General features: G+C 40.5%; 1 protein-coding gene across 1 annotated transcript in view; it reads left to right on the top strand.

Moving 5' to 3' along the window:
- Positions 1 to 25,173, top strand: part of LOC145983943 (uncharacterized) — a 305,676-nt gene that overhangs the window by 106,655 nt on the left and 173,848 nt on the right. Inside the window, exon 3 of the mRNA XM_083117135.1 lies at positions 24,248 to 24,364. Within this exon, the coding sequence (XP_082973261.1) occupies positions 24,248 to 24,364 (117 nt within the window). The remainder of the gene's footprint in view (positions 1 to 24,247; positions 24,365 to 25,173) is intronic.

The following is a 25,173-nucleotide window of genomic DNA, read 5'->3' on the forward strand; positions in this document are numbered from 1 at the left end:
GACTGCATTTTGCAGACTAGCGATTCTCTGGCGTCTTGGCCCATCCTCTATGGGAATTGTGTTTTGTGTTGTCAATATGTGTTTGTGATCGTCCCTTCATCTATTTCATCTGAGCACCATTCATCCTCATCTCCGAAATTAGCCAAAATTAGCAGAAACGCGAAGTAAAATAAATAAATTAATTCATTCATCCACCAAGGGTTCCGGGTTCGAATCCCGCTCGGGCTTGGTTTTTGTGAATGTCCATTCATCAATTTCATCATTTCAACACTCATCCTCATCTTCGCAAATTAGCCAAGAGGCACAAAACGCGAAGTAAAATAAACTAAATCAATCAATCAATCAATCATTCATCCACCTCTTCAACAGACGAGGAAAACATTTCACAACTGAACAAAGATGTATCCTTCAAACTATAGTTCTGGAATCGCCATTTAGTATCGTAATTTCAAATATATTTAAGTTTTCATATAGTACATGCAAAATTTGCATTTGTGAAAGTTTACCTACCCCAAACCTTAACTCGTAATTTGTAATTCAAAACATAGCCGATAGATGGCAGGCGCCAAAGCTCTGTCAATACATTTGACGCAAATAATTTTACAGTATATATTCATTCCAATATACAATTCTTCAAGAGTTTTATGTTGGACAATAATAGTCTACTGAAATAAATTTTGTTTGTTACGGTTATTGTTTAAGAAGTGTTTTGAAATAATAACTCAAATTAAGAACTTGCATGTAAAACTACGACAAGGTCATGTGCAACTTCAACGAACTCAACTGTACTTTCCCAAAATAATTTGAAAAGTTGAAATTAATTTCAACTTTTCAAATTTTTTGGATAAGTGCAGTTTAGTCAAGAAAGAGACAAGCCAAGAAACCATTGCACACTGGTTCTCTAATTCCACTTCAAACTGTAGGTCTAGTCCCGCTTAGCCTATGTGCATAAAATTAACTCGACAACTTTGCATAAATAACACTGGTCGACATGGGTTTCTATGTCTCGGAGATGACTGTTGTCTCTGGATAGTTTTAACATACTGATTCAAAAAATGAAACCCATTTTTAACTATAACGTCTACTTTTTTCTTCTTCAGAAAACAGCAATATGTAACTGCCTTAATTTCACAAGAAAATCTGTAGTTCCATTATTTCCACAATAGATGGCTCTGTTTAGATGATGGTAAAATATTGATTTTCTACAATACAAATCCTCCAATTGTGAACTACAAGTGAATATAGAATTGCAAATATTTATCCACCTTATACCTTCCACGTTACACTTGGCATAAAAATTGTATGAACTTTGGTTATGTAAGTTTTATTTACAAAATCCCTCATAAAAATTGTCTTCACAAAATATCAAAAACTCAATGTTATAATATGGTGGATTCATTGAACTTGGTGACGTGGGGAAAAATCTTGATCTAGGCCAAAAACCTGACGTGATGAGAAGAAATTAATGTATTTTTTTATATTTTAAGTATGTCAAAACAATCTACGGAAAATCTAGGAAACATAAGAGTTGTTGCTTAATTGGAAGCACAACCGTTCTATGGACTTTCCAGGATATCTCTGGAGCAAGCGAACGGAAATAAGTCTCTGAGCAAGCAATGGACACGTGAGAGAAAATGGGATTGCTTGGAGGGGGAAGCGACTGCAGTTACCAGCCATCCCAGCAGGGTGTACTGTTTCGTTCTGCCTACTAGATTTCTCCTCCTCCTCTGCCGCTATGAGCGGATTTGCTCCAGAGATAGCCTGGACAGAGTATATAAACCCACAATAAACTGAGCATAAACAATTATTTTTATTTGGCACGGTGCCTCAGGCGAGTGTCCGAGTTGCCTCTCTCTAGGTTCTGGTCGTGGGCTTCAATCCCGGCCAATACGTTGATCTTTGTGTCTATTCTCTCGTCTATTTCAATGCTCATCGCACAACCACTGGAATTACACGTGGGTATTGTTAATTCTACGTAGATTCTAGACTGGGTTCTTGAGATTCCCTGCGCATTTCGGAGTTTCTCTCTCTGCTCCCTTAGACTGAAGCACGTTCCGCTTCACAGCTAGCGCATCCACATCTCCAGATCAACTCCCAAGATTTAGGATCGAGAGATTCGCCTTCGCTAACATGCTCAACAGGTTGCTTTCTTCGAGGAACGCATTTCCACAGGTTTCTTCCTAAAGGATTTCAGCGAGGTTCCTTCCTAAGGTAACGTTCAAGATGCTCTTGTGTTTATGGTCCAGCGCAGCATCCCTGGTCCGTATCACTCGGATCCAGCCTCGATTTATGCGAGAGAGGGAGAAGAAGGAACAGGGTACTTTAAGAATTCCGCTTCTTAAATATCTTTAGATATCGTTTGTGTTTACATGATATTAATATTGTTTGGTCGACTCACGAACTTATCACCTAAGGTTCAGCGTTCTAGTCTGGCCTAAACATATGTTCCATTGTGGTTGTCCCCTTCTTGAATTTAATTTTGTCATGATTCATCTTCATCGTTGAGATTATCAAAAAATGATAATTGCTACGCAAAGTAAAAAAACATAACTGCAAAATAGTGTTGTTATATTCAGGAGTACAGTGGCTATGTAGAAGGAAAGTCTAATTACTACCACGCTGGCAACCACACTTCGATCCTTGTTCGATGTAACTTCTTACTCATGGTTATCTCATCGAGATACACCAAGATATACTGCACTGTTTTCTTTACACGGCCATGCCTGTAAGTAAATAATAATAATAATAATAATAAAATTGTCTTTATCAGAGCGGGCGTGTTTTAACCTCGAGGTCCGTTCTTACAACAGACCCTTGTTTGGGTGATTACAAGTAAAAATGGAATATAAAAATACATATTGATTACATGTAAACTTAATGAATATGGAGTAAATAGAACAAACATAAATTGAATTATTGTTGTTCACTTGATGTTTTAAGTACACTGTATGCACAGTAAGGCTAATCGGGACTGGACCTACAGTTTAAAGTTGGATCCAAAACACTATGTGCCTCCACCGGGTATCGAACTCAGGACCCCTTGATTACAAGGCGAAGACGATACCACTGCGCCATCGGGGAGGCCTATAAATTGAATTAAAAAGAAAGAGAAAAGCATTACATTTAAATTAAATACATAGATATCTAATGATCGTTGCTTTCATCTTTAGTACATGAATGACTTTGAGTCAGCTAGAACAATGAATAAAGTAATCATATTAATAATCATAATAGCAATGAAGGATAAAGTTCATCAAGAGATCATAAATCAGACTTTGACTTTAGTAACAGTCCAAATTACATTCTAATGTACTCTCATATTGCGTATATTTTGCTAATGATCATATTTCTGGGTTTCTTAACCATAATGTTGCTAGCATTGATTCGACAAATTATATTGAAACGATGATTTTATGTCTCTCAAAAATGATATTGAATCCCACTATCTATTGTTTTCGAGAGAGTGAACACAGTTAAAAGTTGCCTATCTACTCTAAACAAAATATCACTCGTAAAATTAGTTTTAATTTAATTGTTTAATACTCATAGATAATGAAAATTTTCAGGACAACTAATGTTCTTTCAAATATTCCATGCTTTTCGAGTTCAAATTTTGATTAAAAGGCTGTTTAATGATTTTTCTTAGCTTTTCCAATTCCACCATTTATGTTCACTTAATTTATCTGTAGCTTTGTTTTTTCAAAGTAAATCACTGTTTCTTAGTTGACATAGATCCGTTCAACATCTAGCTTACACGCAAATAACGCAAGTTTGTATATATGCAGTCAATCGGTTACCTGAATCATATATTCTATGTTCTTTTCGGATTCGAATTATAGGTTCTACTGTTTGAGAGGAGTTCTTGCGAGAAATATAGTTTCATGTTGATCCAATATTCTCTAGATGGTGATGCTTATTCGGTGGCAGAGGGCGTAGAGTGGTCGGCTCACAATCTAACCATCGAAAGTTTCAACGTAGATTGCGTAGACGTGTTTCTTTGCAAGTCAAATTGTAAATTTTATCTCATCATTCATACTCATCGTCACGATTATCCAGAATAGACAAGATAAAAAATATTCACGTGTTGTACAATTACCCCACAACTGAATACATAAATAAATAGTGACATATTTCATTCGATGGTTAGGAATATATTCCGTATTTCTATTTGAAATATTTTCTGTCAATTGGGGACATGGAAATTCCCACATTCCACATCCTAGCAAGGAATATAAAAAATCACAGGAAATCTAAACCTGAAGGTAAATTTCTCAGGGGAGGGTTATACACTGTATTGAAAATTAGAAATCTATTACCCTTGAAAGAAATTCTGATTGCATTTTCTTGCAGTGAAGTCACCCTTCTGCGCTTTTCTATGGAAACTCTGGGAAATCACATCGAACAGAAAAAGACATTGAGTCAACTGGCAGGGGTAGGAAATCGTATTCTAAAGGGAAAAGGATTGGAAGAAAAAACTTCCGAATCTTTTTCGTGTACTTCTGAAATAAGGAAATCCGTTTTAACCTTAGCTTCGTCGCCGATAAGTTCTGAGTTTTGCATCTCAACTCTTTAAAATAGAAATGTCTCTTTTCAGCTTCCCATGGATCTAAAAAAATCTAAAATATCTATATGGTGTTCTACTCGTAGATACTACTGCCGCTCCCCGTGGCGGAGTGGTTATCACATCGTGCTACGACGCCAGGGATCCCGGGTTCGAATCCTGGTCTAGCAATGGATGTTTGTGAGTGTCCAGTCATCAATCTCATCATATCATCACTCATCCCCATCTTCGAAAATTAGCTAAAAGTGGTACAAAAAGCGAAGTAAAATAAAGCAAATCAATAAATCAATCGTAAATGCTACAAGATACAAAAATATGATTATTACTATTAACAAAACAAATAATTCTAGCTTGAAGATTTACATATGTGGATGTAAATCTTCTACGATGGTACATGCTTAAGATGTCTCAATAAAAAAAATCCACGAGCTCACTTGTCGCTGCAAAATTGTACACGTTGGTTTCTTTCTTCTTGAAATTATGATCTTCCACATTATATACAATGACTCCTTCCATTGTGTAGTGGCTAAGGCTTTCGTATTGTAATCAAGGAGTCCAGGGTTCGATTTGCATAGTGATTCAAATCCCAGGTTTAACTGTCGCTCCGGTCCAGACTAACCTATGTGAGAATATAAGAGGACTTGAACCAAACTTGTACATGCTGTAAAAAGGTTAAAAGAAACACGTTGACTGATTCCGTTGAAGAATTACAAATTCTGTGATGTAAAATACAAGCTGAACGATGCTGTGTTCGGCTGAGAAATCTGCTGATCTTGCATCGGCGTCTGTCTGCTCTTTGAAGAAGAATAATGACCAAAGTTCTCGGGGAGCTGGAAAGGTTTTCCAGTGTGTCTCCTAGTTCCCTTCGCAATACATATGTGCTTTTCAGTTTTTCTTTTAAGTCCACTTTATTCACATAAAGGCTACCAAACCACTATGTGCCTCCACCGGGTATCGAACCCGGGATCCCTTGATTACAAGGGGTCGACGATACCACTGCGCCATCGGGAAGGCAACATAACACATAACAAACACATGTTAGATGTTTGGATGTTTTGTTTGAAGTCCACTTGTTAGATAATGTGTCTCTGGAGCAAGCGAACGAAAACAAGTCTCTGCCGCTATGCGCGTCCTTGCTCCAGGGATATATGGGAGAGAGTATAGTCGGTGCTGGAGTTATATTTTCAAAGCGAAATCGAAACTACTACATGACTTCCACCTGTTCTCGAACCCAAGCTCCCTTAATTACAAGGCAACATCCCTAACCACTACGATATCATACAAAACAAACATACCTAGCTCTCTTTCTCTATATTAATGTCTCTCTCACACTCCTACTGGAAATGTTGAGAGTTGGAGCAATATTTATATATATATATAAAATATGGAGTTGGGCGCGCAAGGGGGCTAGTCTTTTTCAGAATTAAGAATTAACCGCAGACCTCCATGGCCAGCTACCTTCTTAACTTTGAAAATGACAATATGTAAAATGAGTTTAGGTATACAAGTATTTTCGTTGTACAATTCATTAACTCTCATGCTCTTAGGCTTTACATTGTAGGCCGATATGTCATTTACAGCTGTTGAGGGCAAAGTTCGGTTTTTGAAAAGCCGACCCCTCCCCCCTACCCCACCTGCGTTTCAGCTCTCGGAAAGGTTAATCTTCCGGAAATTGCAATTTGACTAAGAGAAGCGAAATAACAGAGGCAACACGAAAAAAAGAAAAAGAAAAACAGCATCCAGACAGGAGCAATCTGTCTTTTGATGTCAGCCAATTCAAAGTTCTTTTATTCTCCGAGAAACTTTCCTTGCTGATTTCTTCCAGCTAATCCCATACACTTGCAAGGAAGCTGCAAAGCTTCGCCCCTTTCGAGTATTCCTCAACCATGCTTTTCCATTCGGCTACTGAAGTATCAACGTTTGACGAATCACTTACGGTGCGAAGATAATTAGTTTCATTCTCGAATTTCATTTCATTGTGTAATTTATCTTTGCCGAAGCGCAATCATTATCTTTATGGTAATTTGTGATTCGAAATCATTAGAGGGGTGTAAGGGGTGACTTTCGGCAAAGACACCCAAATATCAACCTCACTCCCATTTTAAACTCTAGATCCAGTCCCAATTAGCCTTACTGTGCATAAAGTGGACTTAAACACCAACTCAATGAATTAATCAATCGTTCGCTCGCTCCAGAGATTCCCGGGAAAGAATTTAGGTAAGAAGTTTTTAGTCCTCGGGGACAGATACTACTACGGGTGCAAATAGCCTCAGTACTGACGCACCCACAATTTTCATATAAATCAATCAACCAACCAATCCTAATTATTAGAGATACTTGCAAATGGTCTTTCACAATACCAAGGAGCATTATTTGAGACACTTCGAATACCCAAGGTTTGATTTCCGACTTGGCACATTTCAGTAGTACTGATCCGACTTAAATTGTACTGTAGGTTCAATCCAAATCAGCTTCTCTGCGTACAAAGTCGACTTAAACATTTTTGTCTTGTGTATTAGGGTATAGCGAAGAAACACTCTTGTAGAATTTACGTTAGTGCTCAAAATTAACTTTTCACTTCCTTACAACACAAAATATCTCCTGGGGCTGCCTGCTGGCGTAGTGGTAACGTTGTCGCCTTGTAATCAAGGGGTTCCTGGTTCGATACCCCGTTGGAGCCAAATAGTGGTTCGGTTCCCACTCTAAACTGTAGACCCAGACCCTATTAGCCTATCTGTGCATAAAGCGACGTTAAAATAAAAACTCTCGTAAAAATCTCGGCTCGATATAGAGTGCTTTGCAAGCGCACTGGGTTTGTAGTTAAATCAAAGTGTGTTGTAAGTCTATGCCCACCACAGGCAAAAGAAAGGTAACAGTTCGTTATATCGGAGACACATTTCTTCATTTTTACACAAGAAACTACTTACGGAAATGAGTTTCTCTAAGGTTTCTAACTTTCGTCGAGGTAATTTCTTTCATCGTGGAATCTATTTGACCGGGAAATCATGTATTTTGCAAGAGAAATATCTCACCAACGCACAATTGCTATTGCTTTCCTACTTGAACCGGATGCTCCATACGTTTGATGACGTAACCTCCTGTCAGTGTTTCCAACTCCCCCTTTTTAACTATGCTTGCCTAACCTAACCAAACCTAATCTAACCTTATCGGAAATGGTTCGTGGGGCTATCCGTGAATGGTTCGTGGGGTTACCGGTTCATAATGTGCAATTTGCACACGTGACAAACACGATAGTAGGTATTTTTCGGTGAATAAGGTTGGAAACACTGCATAACGACAACGGTAGTCAACGTGTGCCCGCCATATTGTGTGTTAGGGAAGCGAAAAAAGGAATAACAAAACTACTCTCTATGTGAAAAATTGTGTTTGTTTTCGTGTAAAAAGCATAATGTCACCTTGAACTATGTTCCGCAATACACAATTCTTAAGTACGAACCATGAGAAACACAAAATATCCGATTTTAATGATATAACGAACTGTTATAAAAAAAATGTTCACATGGAGACAAGAGAAGAGGTGTTCTCTCGAAGCATAGTATTAGAATAATTATAGTTAAAAGCACCATACAATGGATAATATACAGTTATCATTAAATGCTAATAAAGAACCATTATCTAACAGAAATTGCTATTAATTAACAACACAACGGCTTCAAAATAAGTCAGTGTCTTGCAAAGGGTGTATTTATAGGTGTCCAGGGGGTCCGAATAGCCCCCCTGAAAGATTTACCAAGTGCTAAAATTAAATAATGAAAATATATTTCTTTAGCATTTATTGTATAATTGATGGCTATAACTTCCTCTGAACTTTTTGGAAGGCAAGGATTATATTGGAATCGTACGACTTCGAAGAACAGTACCAAAGATTTATGCTTGCACACTACTATTTATGATAATATCCATAAAATATTAATCAGGAACTTTACTTTTCGCCAACTGGATCTAACACCTTTTCTTTATTCAACATACGAGGGTCATCCAGAAAATAAAGACCGTTTGGTTATACAAAATGAAAAACACAATATTTATTGGAAAAAAACAATTCTGTTACATACCTGAAGCTTCCTTCTCTTCTCTACATAATCACCTACTACATTTAAACATTTGTCGTATCGGGAACGAGCTTCAGAATTCCCATGTTATACTCTTCTGTCGCCAATTCATTAAGCCAGGTGGTCACTGCATTCTCCAACTCTTCATCACTTCCAAAACGTTTACCGCTCAGAAACTCTTTTAGCTTAGGGAAAAGGTGGAAATCGCTAGGAGCAAGGTCGGACTATAAGGTGGATGATCAAAAATTTCCCATCCGAATTGATCCAGCAATTCTTGAGTTGCACCAGCAGTGTGAGGGCGGGTATTGTAGTGCAGAAGCACAATTCCTCCAGAAAACATTCCTCGCCTCCTGATTTGGATGGCTCGCCGTAGTTTTCTTAGAGTCTCACAATAACGATTTGCATTGATCGTAGTGGCTTTTGGCATGAAATCCATCAAAAGAACACCTTTACAATCCCAAAAGACGGTTGCCATGACCTTAATGAACTGGCGGCAGAAGAGTATAACATGGGAATTCTGAAACTCGTGCCCAGATACGACAAATGTTTAAATGTAGGAGGTGATTATGTAGAGAAGTGAAGGAAGCTTCAGGAATATAACAGAATTGTTTTTTCCAATAAATATTGTGTTTTTCATTTTGTATAACCAAACGGTCTTTATTTTCTGGATGTTCCTCTATATTCAATTCTTCATCTATTTGACATTATTTTCTTTGCCAGGGAACATGTTTTTAACCAAAATTATGCCGATCTTATCTACAGGTAACCTAGATAATGAATACGTGCTATTATATATCTACTCTTATTTGGTCTCCTTATCTTTTGATGTAATAAAAATATAATCTTTATTAATTTACATATTTTAATTAGTATTAATTGAATTCAATATAAAAATATAATAATTTTAATTTAACCATTATTATTATTATTATTATTATTATTATTATTGTTATTCCTGAGACACTTGGTTCGTACTCCCCCCCAAGAAATATATTTCTAGATCCGTGCCTTAGTATTACACTGTTGGTTGGTTGATTCGGTGTTTTAAGTCCACTTTATGCACAGTAAGGCTAATCGGGACTGGACCTACAGTTTTAAAGTGGGACCGAACCACTATGTTTCTCCACCGGGTATCGAACCCGGGACTCCTTGATTACAAGGCTACCACTGAGCCATCGGGAAGGCTCTTACACTGTTGTCCTTACTCTTAAAGAAAAGAAAGTTGAAAAATTCAAATATTTTTATAATTCGGAGCAATATAAAAGTAAACTAATGTAAAACTGGCCGGAGAATACCGGAGGAATATTTCAGATAAAACATTCTCAAGTTAATATTTTGTTTACGTACTCGTAATGTAGAATAACGCACATGACAGAATTAACAGGAGGAAAAGTTTGCCACGGATACCTAAGTAGTCTATTCTTAAAGTTGATAATTGTCCTTGCAATGATTATGTTTTATTGATCCTGGCAGGAAGTAGCTTATTATTGCAATTCCACACTAACATAGGATACCCGTGTCCCTTGTTGAGTTTCCTGCATATATTAAAACGGTTACAAAATGAATTACTCCTAGTTATTGCAGGAAAAGCCAGTTCAATACCACATTCCTCGGTTAATGTCTGCTGTCCTTTGGGAGTCACAATTGTCAAAGGCTCAAAATTAATATTACTTTGTTCTCCTGGTTTTCACTCTCGGACACCACCTGGGTGGAGGAAACAACAAACAAATTCAAAACAGACAATATTACACAAATTTTTGATCAGTTGTGGAGGATATTTTTACCATTTAAAGTGAAACTTTTGCAGATGAAAATAAATTGGTCAATACTTTGATATCTTATTTACTTCTGCTGGACATCACGTTTTGGGTTTTACTTTCCTTGAAGGCTACTGGAACGTAAACTTCTTCTCTTCCTCACCGTGCATCATGGGAACCATAACTATTGCGGGGTAACGATGTCGTGGCGACTGAAAATACAAGCAGGATTAAAAATTTTAAATAGTTATGTTTCCCTCATAATTTGCAATCGTAACCAACCAGTGGCGTGCCCGGGATTTTTGAAAGGGGTTTACGTATACTTTTTTTTAGTAGGGAGCCCTCATTTTGCCATCTTTTCTCGCCTTTGACGGTCTTTTATAGGAATGCTGGGCCAAAGGATGATATTATGACCCCCGGGCCACTATAACTAACAACAGTTATGATTGGAAATTATGAGGGAAAGCCAGCACCGTGAGGTGTTCCCTTTTTCTCGTTGCTACCAACCCAGGGAGACTTCGTTCAAATCCTGACCAAAGCACCAGCGTCTAATTGTGCTCATTCCTTCATCTATGTCATTACGTAATACACCCAAATCACCTTCATCGTCTCAATTATCCAAGAGAGTAAAATGTGAAGTAAAATAACCAAAAATTATATATATATATATATATATATATATATATATATATTCAAACTTAAAACAGACATGTACTTTTTGGGACATTTCATCCTAACTTTCTCCGTTGTGTGCGACTATAAATTTTAACATACGTGGGATTTATGAATATATATATTTTTAAACATCACATTGGTTTTTGATGTACTCTTTACTTTAATCTGTCCATATTGTGCCGTACCGTATATATCACAGTTCTTTAAGGGACTCGTAACTTGCAATTCAAAACATAGCCGCTAGATGGAAGGCGTCAAACTTCTGTCAGTGCATTTGATACCAATAATTTTACAGTAAATATTCCTTCCAATATGCAATTCTTCAGACTATTTAGGTTCGATAATAATAGTCTACTGAAAGAAATTCTGTTTGTTAAGGAAGTGTTTTAAGTGTTTTCAAATAATAGCCTAACTCAAATTCAAGAACTTGCATGTTCGAGACATCACCACTTGGATGCAAAGATGAAAGAATTCTCGGCACCGAACAAATCATTTCGAAGAGAGTAAAGAATATTAGCGACAAAACACAGAAATCCACCACACGGACTACTATGCCATACCCAAAATTAAGCGGACACTATAGCAGACAAACTAGAAGAGCAGTTTAGTCCCAATAATACGCAACCACGTTGCAAAACTCACGTAGAACGGGTGGAGAAATTCTTTGATGAGTACAGGCAACGTGCATGGAACAGCAACCCTCAGCTAATAACCCCACGAGCGGTAGCAACAATCATCCGCCAGCTCCCAGTAAACAAAGCACCAGGGCTGGATAAAATCTCCACGGAAGCATTAAAGAAGGTAACAAAAAAACTACAAGTATATCTGACAATGGTATTCAACGCCATGCTACTGACTGGCTACTACCCAGAACGATGGAAAACAGCCAAGGTTGCCGAAACCCGAAACAGGGGGAAAATCCATTCCTCCCCGGAAACTATCGTCCGATAAACGTTCTCAGCCATCTCAGCAAGGTTCTTGAACCATTAGTGTTGTGGCGCATCCAGACTCATGTAAAAGGAAACGATCTACAGTTTAGATTCCGAAAACGGCCCAGCACAACAACGCAGCTAGTTCGGGTGTTGGACTATCTGAGCATCAGGTTCAATTGGAGAAACTTCTTCCTAGGAGTATTTATGGATATACAGAAAGCGTTGATCGAGTCTGGGCGCAAGGGCTCGTGTACAGTCACGGACACTGCCGGCTTGTAACGATTCCATTGAAAGTCAATGTATTCATTACAAGCCGGCAGTGTCCGTGACTGTACAAGCTAACCCGTCCGAATATCCCAGACTGTACATCCACCTGCTAAATTGCTACCTCCGCAACCGCCACTTCGTAGCACAATTTCAGGGTGCAGTCTCCACACCCAGTCCTAGTACAGCAGGACTGCCAAAGACCTCAGCGTTAGCACCAATATTGTACGCCCTCTACACAAAGACGTTCCAACCGTATTTGGTTGCTTTCCTGCAACCTTTGCGGACGACATTCTTCACAGACAGGAACAACTAGATGCTTACAGTGAATGGGCACGGCTTTGGAGAATGCACGCCAACCCAGAGAAAAGTGCTGCCATAATATTCAACAGGAGACGTAAGCCACCTGAAGAAAACTTGCACCTACAAAGACAGCTCATACCACACAAGAATGCCACAACCTATCTGGGAATGGTACTCGATAATAATCTACGTTTCAAAGAGCACATCACAAGGCAGATCAACAAAGTCAACGGGTGCATAGGTTCGCTCTCCGCACTACTCAAGTCCCAAGGGCTTCAACTGGAAACGAAGCTTCACCTACACAGAACCAGAGATGTCCAGCCTCAAGAGGCCGGGCCTCATGAGGTCGAGTTTGAGTTCGGAGGCTGAGGCCATGTGGGGCCGGTGGCCGAGATGGAGTTCGGTGGCTGAGGCCGTGTGAGGATGGACGCTGGGCCTCGCAAGCATATCAAATGAACAGATCTCCATACACGATAGCAGAATCCGATCTCACTTCCAATGAATTGGATCTGTAATTATTTGAAGTTCGGACTTTGTGAAACTGCCTTTGTCCTTCAGAAAGGAAGCCCGCCTTCTGCCAGTTGTTGATGTGAACCATGCCATAGGTGATTTTTGGCCTCGACGGTAGATTGAATTCCTTCATTTGACATTTCGCTTGGCTCTCTGTTGCGTAGGATGTAGTCTGTTCCTTTCTCTCTGTTTTACTTTTGTCAGATGTTGTCGAGGGTATTCTGGATAGAAAGTCCGTAATTATCTATAAACCACATCCAGAAATTGTACAGTCGTTGTCAAGTGCCTTCTGAGAAGGAGAGTATATTCCTGCTCACCAGCCCTGTTAGGAAACGCGAGGACAGCAGACTATACCTGGGGTGCTTATGTTCTGAAAGAAGTGAAAATATAGACATGTTTCATACCTCATAAAATTCTATGTTAAATCTAACATGATTATTAATATTGTGTAATCATTAGCCCCTTCTATTAACACACACATACAGGATTTCCCATGAACTGTTGAAGAAATTGCCCAACTTTTTGCCAGTTCAGATCAGAGATGCCCAACCTCCGGAAGCCTGGCCTCATGAGGCCCAGCCTCAGCCTCCAGGAGCCTTGCGAGGCTGAAGCCGTGTGAGGCCGGAGGCCGACTTCGAGCTTTGAGGTTGAGGCCGACTACGATGAGGTATAATTCTATTTATTATTTCAGAAGTATTATTTTTCGTATCATTCGGTCGAGGCCGAGTTGGAGTTCGGAGGTTGAGGCCGTGCAAGGCCCAGATGGAGTTCGGAAACTGAGGCCGTGTGAGGCCCGATGACGACCTTGAGCTCGGAGGCCGAGCTGGAGGCTGAGGCCGGAGGCCGACCTAGAACTTGGAAGCTGAAGCCCTGTGAGACCGGAGGCCGAGTTGGAGGTCGGAGTCTGAGGCCATGTGAGGCCGGACGCAGAGATGGAGTTCGGAGGCTGAGGCTGTGTGAGGCCTTAAGCCGACCTTCAACCCGGAGGCCAAACCTCGCGAAGCCGAAGTCAAATGGCCATCTCTGCACAGAACTGCAATACTGACATACGCCAGTCCTGCGTGGCAGCACTGCGCGAGGACTCACCTGAGGAGACTGCAAGTCCTTCAGAATAGGGCACTGAAGATTCTCATCGGACACGAGTGGTAAACCTCCACCACTCAACTACACGAGGACCTCGAGAAGCCTCTTGACGTCGAGGCGCTAAGAAGAGCATTCACCTCATTCTGGAGCGCACCTCTGCAACATCGAACCCAACAGTGCGAGGCATTGGACAAGCCAACTCACATTGCCGAATACACCAACTCCCACGCCCCTGACCCACAGCACACAGCACCCTCAAACGAACAAGCGACCCCCATCATACGAACAACACTTGAAGACAAAATTGCAAAGCGACATTAGCTGTGATTTGAACATCTTCAAACTTCTAGAATGAAAGAAGACATTATCACCCACCAATTATAGGCAATTATAAGCGTGCGACTGTCGCGGACCCGTTCATCGGGAAAGACAAGCGCTGATGCCGGGCCGCTTGCCGCTGAGTCTCGTAACGAATGTCAGGGAATATTCTGTAGAATCTAGCGTTGTCTTGGAGTTTGGACCGTCAGTCCTTTTATTTACTCCGGTGGAGTTTTTCACCCATTCTCGATGTCGCTGGAGCGTTGCAGGAAGACCATGATGCATCTATCTCAGAAGACCTCAACCGTTAGTTGTATTTCAGATCCAATAGAGAAACCTAAACCAATTGACGTAACAAACTCAAACGAATTAACAATCCAAAGAAACCCAAAAGAAGGAAGGATGTTGGAAACAATGGGATTTTTTTTTAAGAAACACAGAATAAGTCATATGTCCACTCCACACAAAGTGTTCAACCAAACGTTCCTCCTCGCGTTCACCAAACCACCGTATAGGCACAATTGGTACATTGATTGATTGATTTTGGTGTAAGTCCACTTTATGCACAGTAAGGATAATCGGGACTGGACGTACTGTTTAATTTGGGATCCGAACCACTATGTGCATCCACCGGGTATCGAACCCGAGACCCCCAGATTACAAGGCGACGACGCAATCAGTGCGCGATCGGGGACACCCGTCTCAATCGGTAAACTTGTCCGTTCCAAACTTCCGGCTTCCACCTGGAATAATTGTGAAACAAGAGGGACCGACTTACGCCTCTGGTAGGCATTATGTTATTAACCCATAAATTTCATTCATTTATCACATTTTCACTTACGAATTACCGCAAGAGATTCCAGTTTATAAATATTTTTCACCATGTGCAATGGTATTTGTAATTTATTTACATATAAATAAAACTTTAAAATATACATTTTATGGGGGAAAAATTATCTAAGAAAATCAGCTTTAACGAGAAAAGTTAAATGAAATATGTGCTGCCAACTATTGATCAATTTTGAACTAGAATTGAAGGAGAAAGCCGTGGAATTTTTGCCTTCTGCATTTTCTTTCCCAGGCAACAAGTGCGCAACAGCCCTTGAGGGCCTGGGCCTACCTACTAACTGTCGGCCTCAATCCCAGATGCGGTGATCATCCTAACCAGTAACAGGGTGACGTGTGGTCAGTACGACGAACCACCAGTCGTTTTTTTATGTATTGTTATTGTTAATATTGTATTTCTTAATATTATTATCATATCCACCATTGTTAATTTTATTATTGTTGTGTTCCAACTTGTGTAGTTATTTAACGTCGTTTTTCTACAACTTTAGGTTAATCGTGCCGATGAAAATGATTTGATGAGAGAACAGACTCATTCAAATACCAAGTACTGTTCGTGACTCGAATTGAGATTCTCTCTACCTTTCTCAATTGTTGCCATTATTTCGATCAAACCCATTGCTCGAAGTGGGGGGATAAATACGAGGGGATGGTATTCCCGCACCTAGCAAACTTATCGCCTAGCCTCCCCCAGCTGTGTGTATTATTGTCACCATATTAAAGCACAGAAGCATCCCTGTAGCTCACCTCAAGGCTCGTTCAAACGTTTCCCCACCTAACATTTTCCACTTCAAGCACTGATCAAACCGTTATACAATAATATCTTTATTGTTTTTATTGGAGTAAGATCTTGCACATCGGACGCGGCGGCCAAGGAGTGTCTCGTTAATAATTTAGGAAATTCTCTGTACAAGAAGTCCCCTAATTTAACTTAAGAGTAACGCTTCATGTGAGAAAGCAGGTTGGATAAAAACCTTGATTTTTGTTTTAAAATGTCATTGTTGACAACCTCTCATTCAAATCGATTTTTTAATGTAAAAAACACGCTTAAAATTGCTTGAATGTTTTTCTTTTGCACTCTTTTTTTATTTTTCTCTTTATCGTTTTCAATTGTATATATGATATCTACTTCTTCATGTATAATTTGTACGTGTGTGGTAGTACAGTTACGGACACTTCTGGGTTGTAATGGCCTCATTTACTTTCAATGGAATCGCAACAACTCACAAGTGTCCTTGACTGTACATAATTGCATTTATGTGCAAGGACTTTATCTTTGCTTATTTCGTTTTCTGGTAGGCAATTCTTGATTTTTTATTGTAATTTTTCGCCTTTTAAATATATTTAAAATTGTGTTTGTATGCTTAAGGTCGAATCACACGGAACTAGATTTCCCGTAGGAATGCCCTATTTGGCGCTGGATACCCATCTGCTAGTTTTCGCCTCACGTTATACTTGCTACCGTACTTGTCGGTATGCTTTTGTTACCACAAGGCATTGCACAGTGAGTGATTTCAAGAATGGTCTTAGAGCTGCTATTAAAAATTAATTTAAATAATTAAAATAAAAGTAATTATATAGACCATAAATTGGCTCTAAAGAGAGTATGGCAATCAAAGTGTACTCAACAAGTTTTTTAATGAACTCGGGTATGTACCGTATATCCAAGCATGAAATTCGTAACATTCATTCATAAAAATATATATTTTGTTTAGCATTTAATACACTGGATTTTCATTATAGGTTATATCACATTTGTCGTGTACAAATCTCATCGCTTTGGATAAATTCCTAAATATTAATGAACCTTTATGCACATTATCTCTGTTCTTATCTTTTATCGAACAGCGAACAAAAACAAACCCCACTTGGAAACAGGGTCCGCGCTAGTCATTTTGCCGCCCTGGGCAGTGGCGGCAGATGCAGCTCCCATCCCGTCATTAGGCAGAAACGGGAAATAAAAAATCAATAAATTCCTGAGTAAAACATCAAACTATAACATAAATAATTAGACTTCTTACACTATTTCAATATTATTAAGCACAAAAGTATATCTCGCTCGACCACAGTTAAACTTTAGAAAATGCGACACTCATTTTATATTATTATTATATTTTATAGAAACTCTCTCTCTCTCTCTTAAACGTATCTTAAATGTAACAAGTATTAGGAAAGAAATGAAGGCTTGACTTCATGTGTTTATCGTTGTAGGTCTGTGATATATGATTGGATTTTTAAAATGAAATATTTCCGGATCTTTCGCATGGGTGATCTAAGGTAGGAATTCTTTCCTGCGTTGCCCCCGCATAAAGCGAGATACCTGGGGGAATCCCTGCGAGGTAAAGGCGACCGGAGAGTGGTGCTGATCACATCACAGAGATCGAGAATGTGTGTGGCCCTACTCCTACATTCCCTAAATGTGCCTTCATGACATGGTGCTACTCTATGTGATCAAAAGTATCCGGACACACCGCGAAACGTGTGTTTATCATAGAGGACGACACAGTACTGCCATCTACCGCGTGGAAAACATAGTCAGCGAACTCAGTAGTCTGCAGACAGTGTGAGACAGCAGTATGGGATGGTCTGAGGAACTCACAGACTTTCAATGTGGTCAGTTGGTTGGGTGCCACTTGTGTAGGAAGTCTGTGTGTGATAATTCCACCCTCCTAAACATCCCTCTGTCCACTGTTTCCAATGTTATAGTGAAGGGATGTGTACAACTCAAAAGCGTGCAGGCCAACCTCCCATGTTGACCTCCAGAGACCATCGAGTGTTGAAGAGGGTCGTACAGCATTATCGTCAAGCATCCATCGCCACCATCACACAGGAATTCCGAACTGCATCAGGATCTACTCCAAGCACCATTACTGTTTGGCGCAGGGTGCGGCAACTTGGTTTCCGTGGCCGAGCAGCTACCCATAACTCAAACATCACACAGACAAATGCCAAACGCCGCCTCGTGTGGTGCAAGGAGCTTCGAAACTGGACCATAGAACAGTGGAAAACCGTTGTGTGGAGTGATGAATCACAGTACCCAATGTGGCGATCCGATGGCAGGGTGTGGAAGTGGCGAATGCCTGGTGAACGACATCTACCAGCCTGTATAGTGCCGACAGTGAAATTCGGAGGTGTCAGGGTTACAGTGTGGTCATGTTTCTCCTGGAGGGGGCTTGGCTCCCTTGTTGCTCTACATGGCAATGTCACGGCAAAAGCTTACGTTAACATTTTAACAGCTTTCATGCTGCCTACCGTCGAAGACCAGTTCGGGGAATGACCATTGTGTCTTTCAACAAGACTGAGCACCCGTCCATACTGCAGTGCTTGTGGGGGAGTGGTTTGACGACAACAACATCCCACTAATGGACTGGCCTGCGCCGAGTCCTGATTTGAAACCCATACAACATCTCTGGGATATTTTGGAATGCCGACTTCGTGCTAAACCACACCGATCCACATCAATACATCTTCTCATTTTCGTGCTCTGCGAGGAATGAGCTTCCATTCCTCAGGAAACCTTCCGGCAACTGATTGAAAGTATGCCTGTGAGAGTGAACGCTGTCATCAAGACTACGGGTGGGCCAACACTGTATTGACTACCAGTGTTCCCGGTGGAAGGTTTCTCAAACTTGTACTTTATTTTCAGGTGGGTGTCCGGATACTTTTGATCACATAGAGTATATGCACAGAGAACTTTACCTTTACATGTATTCGTATAATGCTGTCTTGCATAAAATAGAAACAAGCGTCTTTCAGGCATGATTTACCGAAGATAGTATTTTTTGATCCTTAATTTCCAAAAAAAAAAAAAAAAAAAAAAAAAAACTTTGTTCGCCATTTGCCACGGTTACCGACAAAGTTAATTTTCATGGGCATATTCAAACTTGGGACTTAACTTTCAGGGGTAAAATCAAACTTGGGACTTAACTTTCAGGAGCAGAATAAAACTTGGGACTTAACTTTTGGGGACATAGTCAAACTTGGGACTTAACGTTTGGGGGCAGAATCAAACTTGGGACTTAACTTGTGGAGGCAGAATCAAACTTGGGACTTAACTTGTGGAGGCAGAATCAAACTTGGGACTTAACTTTTGGGGGCAGAATCAAACTTGGGACTTAACTATTGGGAGCAGAATCAAACTTGGGACTTAACTTATGGAGGCAGAATCAAACTTGGGACTTAACTTGTGGAGGCAGAATCAAACTTGGGACTTAACTTGTGGAGGCAGAATCAAACTTGGGACTTAACTTGTGTAGGCAGAATCAAAATTGGGACTTAACTTGTGTAGGCAGAATCAAAATTGGGACTTAACTTGTGGAGGCAGAATCAAACTTGGGACTTAACTATTGGGAGCAGAATCAAACTTGAGACTTTGGGAGCCAGGATCGACAAGTTTTCCATCCCGTAAACAGTTCAGAACTACTTTGCTAAATAACATACATTTTCGCAATCATAAAACATACTCTTCAATACTTTTCTACTTAGGTTTCAGGAGGTTAAGAAAAGTATCCTTAATTTTTAAATTTAGTAACCTGAAAATTTGGGGGGGGGGAAGTGTCCCCCCTTGCCCCCGCCAAGTTACGCCTATGAGTGAAACTGAGCTAGTTGTGGCCAGCTGTTGACCGTCGCAAGAAATTTCTGTGAAGAGGATCATGCCGCTGATGTAAATAGAATAGCAGAAATTATTAAGATCAACTAATTAAAATAAGACCATTTTACTCCTAATCTATCCATATTATTAATATTTTGCTGTCTATTCTTTACCACTATGTTTAGCTTAAAATGTTTCAGGAGTGCAATGAGAAGGGGAAGTTGGTTTTACGCCACTTCCTCAAGATAAATCGACGATTCATTGGTTTGGTTTATTTTACTTCGCTTTTCTGCCACTTTTGGCTATCTCGAAGATGTGAATGAGCGATGCCATGCTGAAATTGATAAAGGGACAGTCGCAAACACCAATGCCCAGCCGTGATTCGAACCCGGGACCCTTGGTGTCGTTATTGTCATTTTCAGACGTCTCTGGGATGGATACCTTTCACTAGGTATTTATCCGGAATTTTCCATTTGGTAGGGGGTGTGATCTCAATTATGCGGTGTAAGAGTGCATTTAGAGCCAAAATGACCCTAAATTAGACCTTTGTGAAAAATTTTAAGGGGTGTTGAAGAAATTTTTGGAGGGGGGTGTTTGGCCTTACACCTCTTTTGCCCTCTTAATTCATTCAGGTTTGGCTTTGGGGTGGAGTTTGAGTACTCTTATTTCACGTCGCTTCTCTGCCACTTTTGGCTAATATGTAGCAAAGTTGAGGATGTGTGATGATACGATGAAATTGATGAAGGGACACGCATAAAGGACACCCATGACCAGACCGGGATTCGAACCCGGGACTCTTGGTGTCGTGACGCGCTGTGATAACCACTCTGCCACGGAGGCCGGCTTAAATTATCCACAATCTAATAAACAGAGCCTAGATGACGTCCATGAAATATCCTTTTTGAATATTCTATGGATATCTACAGGATATCTAAAACTTTGACGCGAATATCCAACGGAAAATCCTTAGATGTCCCTTGGGTGGGTTCGTACACAGGCTAGTTTGTCTTTCTGCCAGGATTTCTCTTGTTAAAGTGTATTTCGACGTTTTGTCAATAAAGGCTTTTGCAATTTCTGGTCACGGTCGAACACTGTTTGCACAAACAACTCCAAAGAGCAAGCACTGTCCAGCGAAAACGAACAGAGACTAAAGCAAAATGGAACGGAATATTTAGCATGTGCCGAACTTGCAATACTGATGTCCTGTGTGTGTTACTGGACAGCGGCTAAATATTGATATTGCATCTCTAAGCCTCCAGCATAATAGGAATTTCAGTTGCTCATGACGTAACGACGCTATTAAAATCACATCCATGCTTTCTACGGAAATTTGCTCAGTGTTTTGCATCAGAAATCAACTTAGGAGATTCATAAAACCGAGTATGCGGTCTGTGCTTCATGCAATATGCGAAAACGCTGCTTTTCTGCATGTCTAATAGATCCGGCGGGATGGTTCTTCACTGTGCACATAGATACGGCCTCACTATTATTAAATCCCGGAGGCCTGCCCACAAAAAGGAATTGGAGGGGGCTTTAACACGGGGGTCATAGTCACGAACATGGCGTGTGCGTGTTTTTCAAGTACATTTTATGTTTCAGATGCACTGATAAGGACTAGAGCTCCAGTTTAAGTACTATTGCAACCACTGTGCCATGTGCTCCCATCGAGGATCGAACCCGGATCCCCTTGGTTACATGGAGCAAGCGTTCCTACTACTCCATCGGGGAGGTACGAACCACCCTACACACAAACACCATGTAGAAGATTCCATAGCTGAGTGGGGTCGGCCCCGTGGCGGAGTGGTTAGCACATCGCGCTACGACGCCGGGTGTCCCGGGTTCGAATTCTGGCTCCGACATGGATGTTTGTGATTGTCTGTCCTGAAAAGTCCTGAAATTGAAATATGAATGAAGTGTAATGGGGAAACTTCCGCATAGGGGCTTTCCTTTAAAATAAAAAAGTGGTTAACGTAGCACGCTACAAAGCCAGATTTCATAGGTTCTAATCCTGGGAATGTCTTGGGCGTTTCACTGTGATTGCTCCATCACTTATCGCATCAGTCATCACTGATGATCATCTTGCGATGAACCCAGAGAGGTAAAAAGCTCCAACAACACAAAACTGAAAATTCTGGAGTAACATTGATTTCACCTTAGTCATCTTTCTGCTAATTTTCTTAATCTGCTTTAAAAACTTACAAAATAAAAATTCGTATCCGCAAAGGGGTAGGTGGCCGCGGTGGCTCAGTCGGTAACGCGTCTGACTACCATGCTGAAGGTCCCGGGTTCGATCCCCGGCCGGTTCAACTTTTCTAACGTTGGAAGCGGTCCCGGCGCCTACCCAGCGTCGAATAACATGGGTACCTGGGGGAAACCCTGTGGGGTAACGACCCCCACTCACGACCGGATCAAGAAAGTGTGGGTCGTTACCCCCACACCCCCTATACGCCTTCACGGCGTGGTGCTAAGCACAGGGGAACACTTCCGCAAAGGGGTATTGCAGCGACTTACTCATGTGCTTTTCCACGTGAATTTCCCCATGTGGAAGCCGATCAAACCCTGCTGCTAGTACACGCATCAGGTTTCCCATCGTTTTAACCATCATTGTCGTGTGGTGGGGAGAGTAGTGGGTCCTGTGGTCCATTGTGTTCCCAATTCGCACATCAGCAAAATGACGTGGAGAAATTGACAGATTCGTTAGCAGTTCTGTTCTCCTATGATCTTCCTCAAAATATCAAACCGATTGGGTATCTGTTAGCTAGTAGATATGGATTTCCCGAAGTAGGTTTAGCCCTATTAGGCAAAATAAACTAACGAAGGGTGAAATTAAACGGTGTGACTCCGCTGTTAGCATATGCAGATGATGTAGACTTACTAAGGGATGATGTAAATACAATTAAGAAAAATGCTGAAATATTTTTCAAAGCAGGTAAAGAGATAGGTTTGGAAGTTAGCGAAGAGAAAACTAAATATATGCTTACACGCCGAAACCAAGTTCTAGGTAATAATCAAAATCTAATTATTGATAACAACTCGTTTGAACCAGTTTCCAAATTCAAGTACTTAGGAGTATTACTAACAAATGAAAATAATATTAAAGAGGAAATAAAAATCAGGCTTAATTCAGGAAATGCATGTTACTTTTCTCTTCATAAACGTTTTGTCTTCTCGTTTAATATCTAAGAAACTAAAAGTTAAAATATACAAAACAGTAATTTTGCCTGTAATATTATATGGATGCGAATCTTGGTCCCCTTACAGTGAAAGAAGAACATAAGTTGAGAGTATTTGAAAATAAGATCCTTAGGAAAATATTTGGGCCTAAAAGGAATGAGGAGACAGGTGAGTGGAGAAGGTTACATAATTTCGAAGTACATAATTTGTATTCATGTCCAAATATTATTAGAATGATTAAATCAAAAAGACTTAGGTGGGCAGGCCATATGGCACGAATGGGAGAGGAAAGAAGAGTTTACAGGATTCTTGTTGGGAAACCTGATGGTAAGAGACCAGAAGGAAGACCAAGACGAAGATGGAGGGATAATGTTGAGATGGACCTAAAGGAAATTGGTAGAGATGGAAAAGAGTATATGGAACTTGCTCAGGATAGGGACAGATGGAAGGCCTGTGTTGCTGCAGCCATGAACCTTCGGGTTCAAGAAGGCTAGAGAGTTAGTTAGTTAAGTTTAGCCCTATTAGACACGCTGCTTCCTCATGGGAAAACTCATGTGGAGAAGCACATGGTAAAATTCGTTACGTGTAATATCCCCTTAATGCACGCCTGTTAACCTAACTGCCGCTACATTGAGTTTCATTCCTGGAGCACTTCGGTGTGAAACGTCCGTGACCTGTGTAGCTTGTCGCCTAGGTCTCTGGAAGCTTCCAGACCGAAGCGACGGGCAACAAGCAATACGCGATACGTGTCACTTGAAAACAGCATTCAGAAATCTTTCGTACCGGAGTGACACGACCAGTGTCGCTGGTCGCTTGCATGTTACTCGGACTGATACATTTTCTCAATATATTGTATCGTGCCTCCTCGGACTGTTGCTAGTGTATGCGCAGTGAATGCTTGTTGCTTCGGTGTGAAACCCCGGTGTAGCTTGTCGCATGTTCTTGTCGCTTCTCTCTGAAAGCTCCATTGGGGAGATTTCGCACCCATGCGACAATCAACATGGTGCCAACCAACCATATGCAGGTTTGAACAGCATGTCACGTCACTCTTTTATTTTCAATCGTCGTGTGTCGTATGTCGCTTCGATGTGAAATTTCCTTTTAAATTGTCCCATTTTGCTGCTTCATCGAATGCTACAAAACTGTTATTTTCTTTTCAGGCCACGAGAAAGCGAGGATTGGTCAAGCGGACGAGAAGGTTCGAAACGATACCGCAGTCTCGACCCGAACGCCACAAGCTCAGACCAACAAGAGAAGACACCGCAACGAGCCTCAAGGTGAGTACAAAGTTTACTTTTCGTAAATTTATATTTTCGTTATTTCATTTTTTGTTGATTGATTGCTTTGGTCTTTTTACTTCGCTTTTCTGCAACTTTTGGCTAATCTTGAAGATGAGGATGAGTGACGATATGATGAAATTGATGAAGGGACACAAAGAACACCCATGCCCAGGTTGGGATTCGAACCCTTGAACCTTTGCATCATAGCGCGCTGTGCTAATCACTCTGCCACGGAGGCTGGCTATCATTTCATTTTGTGTTTTTCTTACTTTGCGTCTCTATTCTGTGTCTTTGGACTAACGGCGACCGTGAAGATGATTGATGATTAGATGCAATTGATGAAGGGACAATCACAAAGAAACGCCATACACAAACCAGGACTCGAGCTGGGAACCTCTGATGAGCCTACCAATCAATGCATTTGGCCACTGTTGCTACTTTATTTTTCATGTTGCTTGTCTATCTGGTTGGGATAATAGCGACGATCATGGTTCAAGATGAACGATAGGTTTTCCTGTAAGTATTCTAATCCACGACCCCTGGCTTAATACTACACAGTGGAGGTCGACCATTTTTCTGACTCCACAAGAAAAAAATTGATTCATTTTTTAGTTTCAGGTTGCAGGTAAAATATTCACAATTCAAAGAGAACTTATTTTAAAAATGTGTAATATAAACTGATTTTCTAAAAGGTATTTGAAAAGTTTATTTTAGTCCACTCTATGTACTATGAACAAGGCCGCGCATAACGCCATAGAAGGGGGATCGAGTATCAGAGCGAGGCAGTACACTCTGCTGCGAAGGCT

This window comes from Lepisma saccharinum, chromosome 2 (assembly GCF_977018435.1).
Source record: "Lepisma saccharinum chromosome 2, izLepSacc3.1, whole genome shotgun sequence".
In the NCBI taxonomy this organism is placed as follows: Eukaryota; Metazoa; Arthropoda; class Insecta; order Zygentoma; family Lepismatidae; genus Lepisma; species Lepisma saccharinum.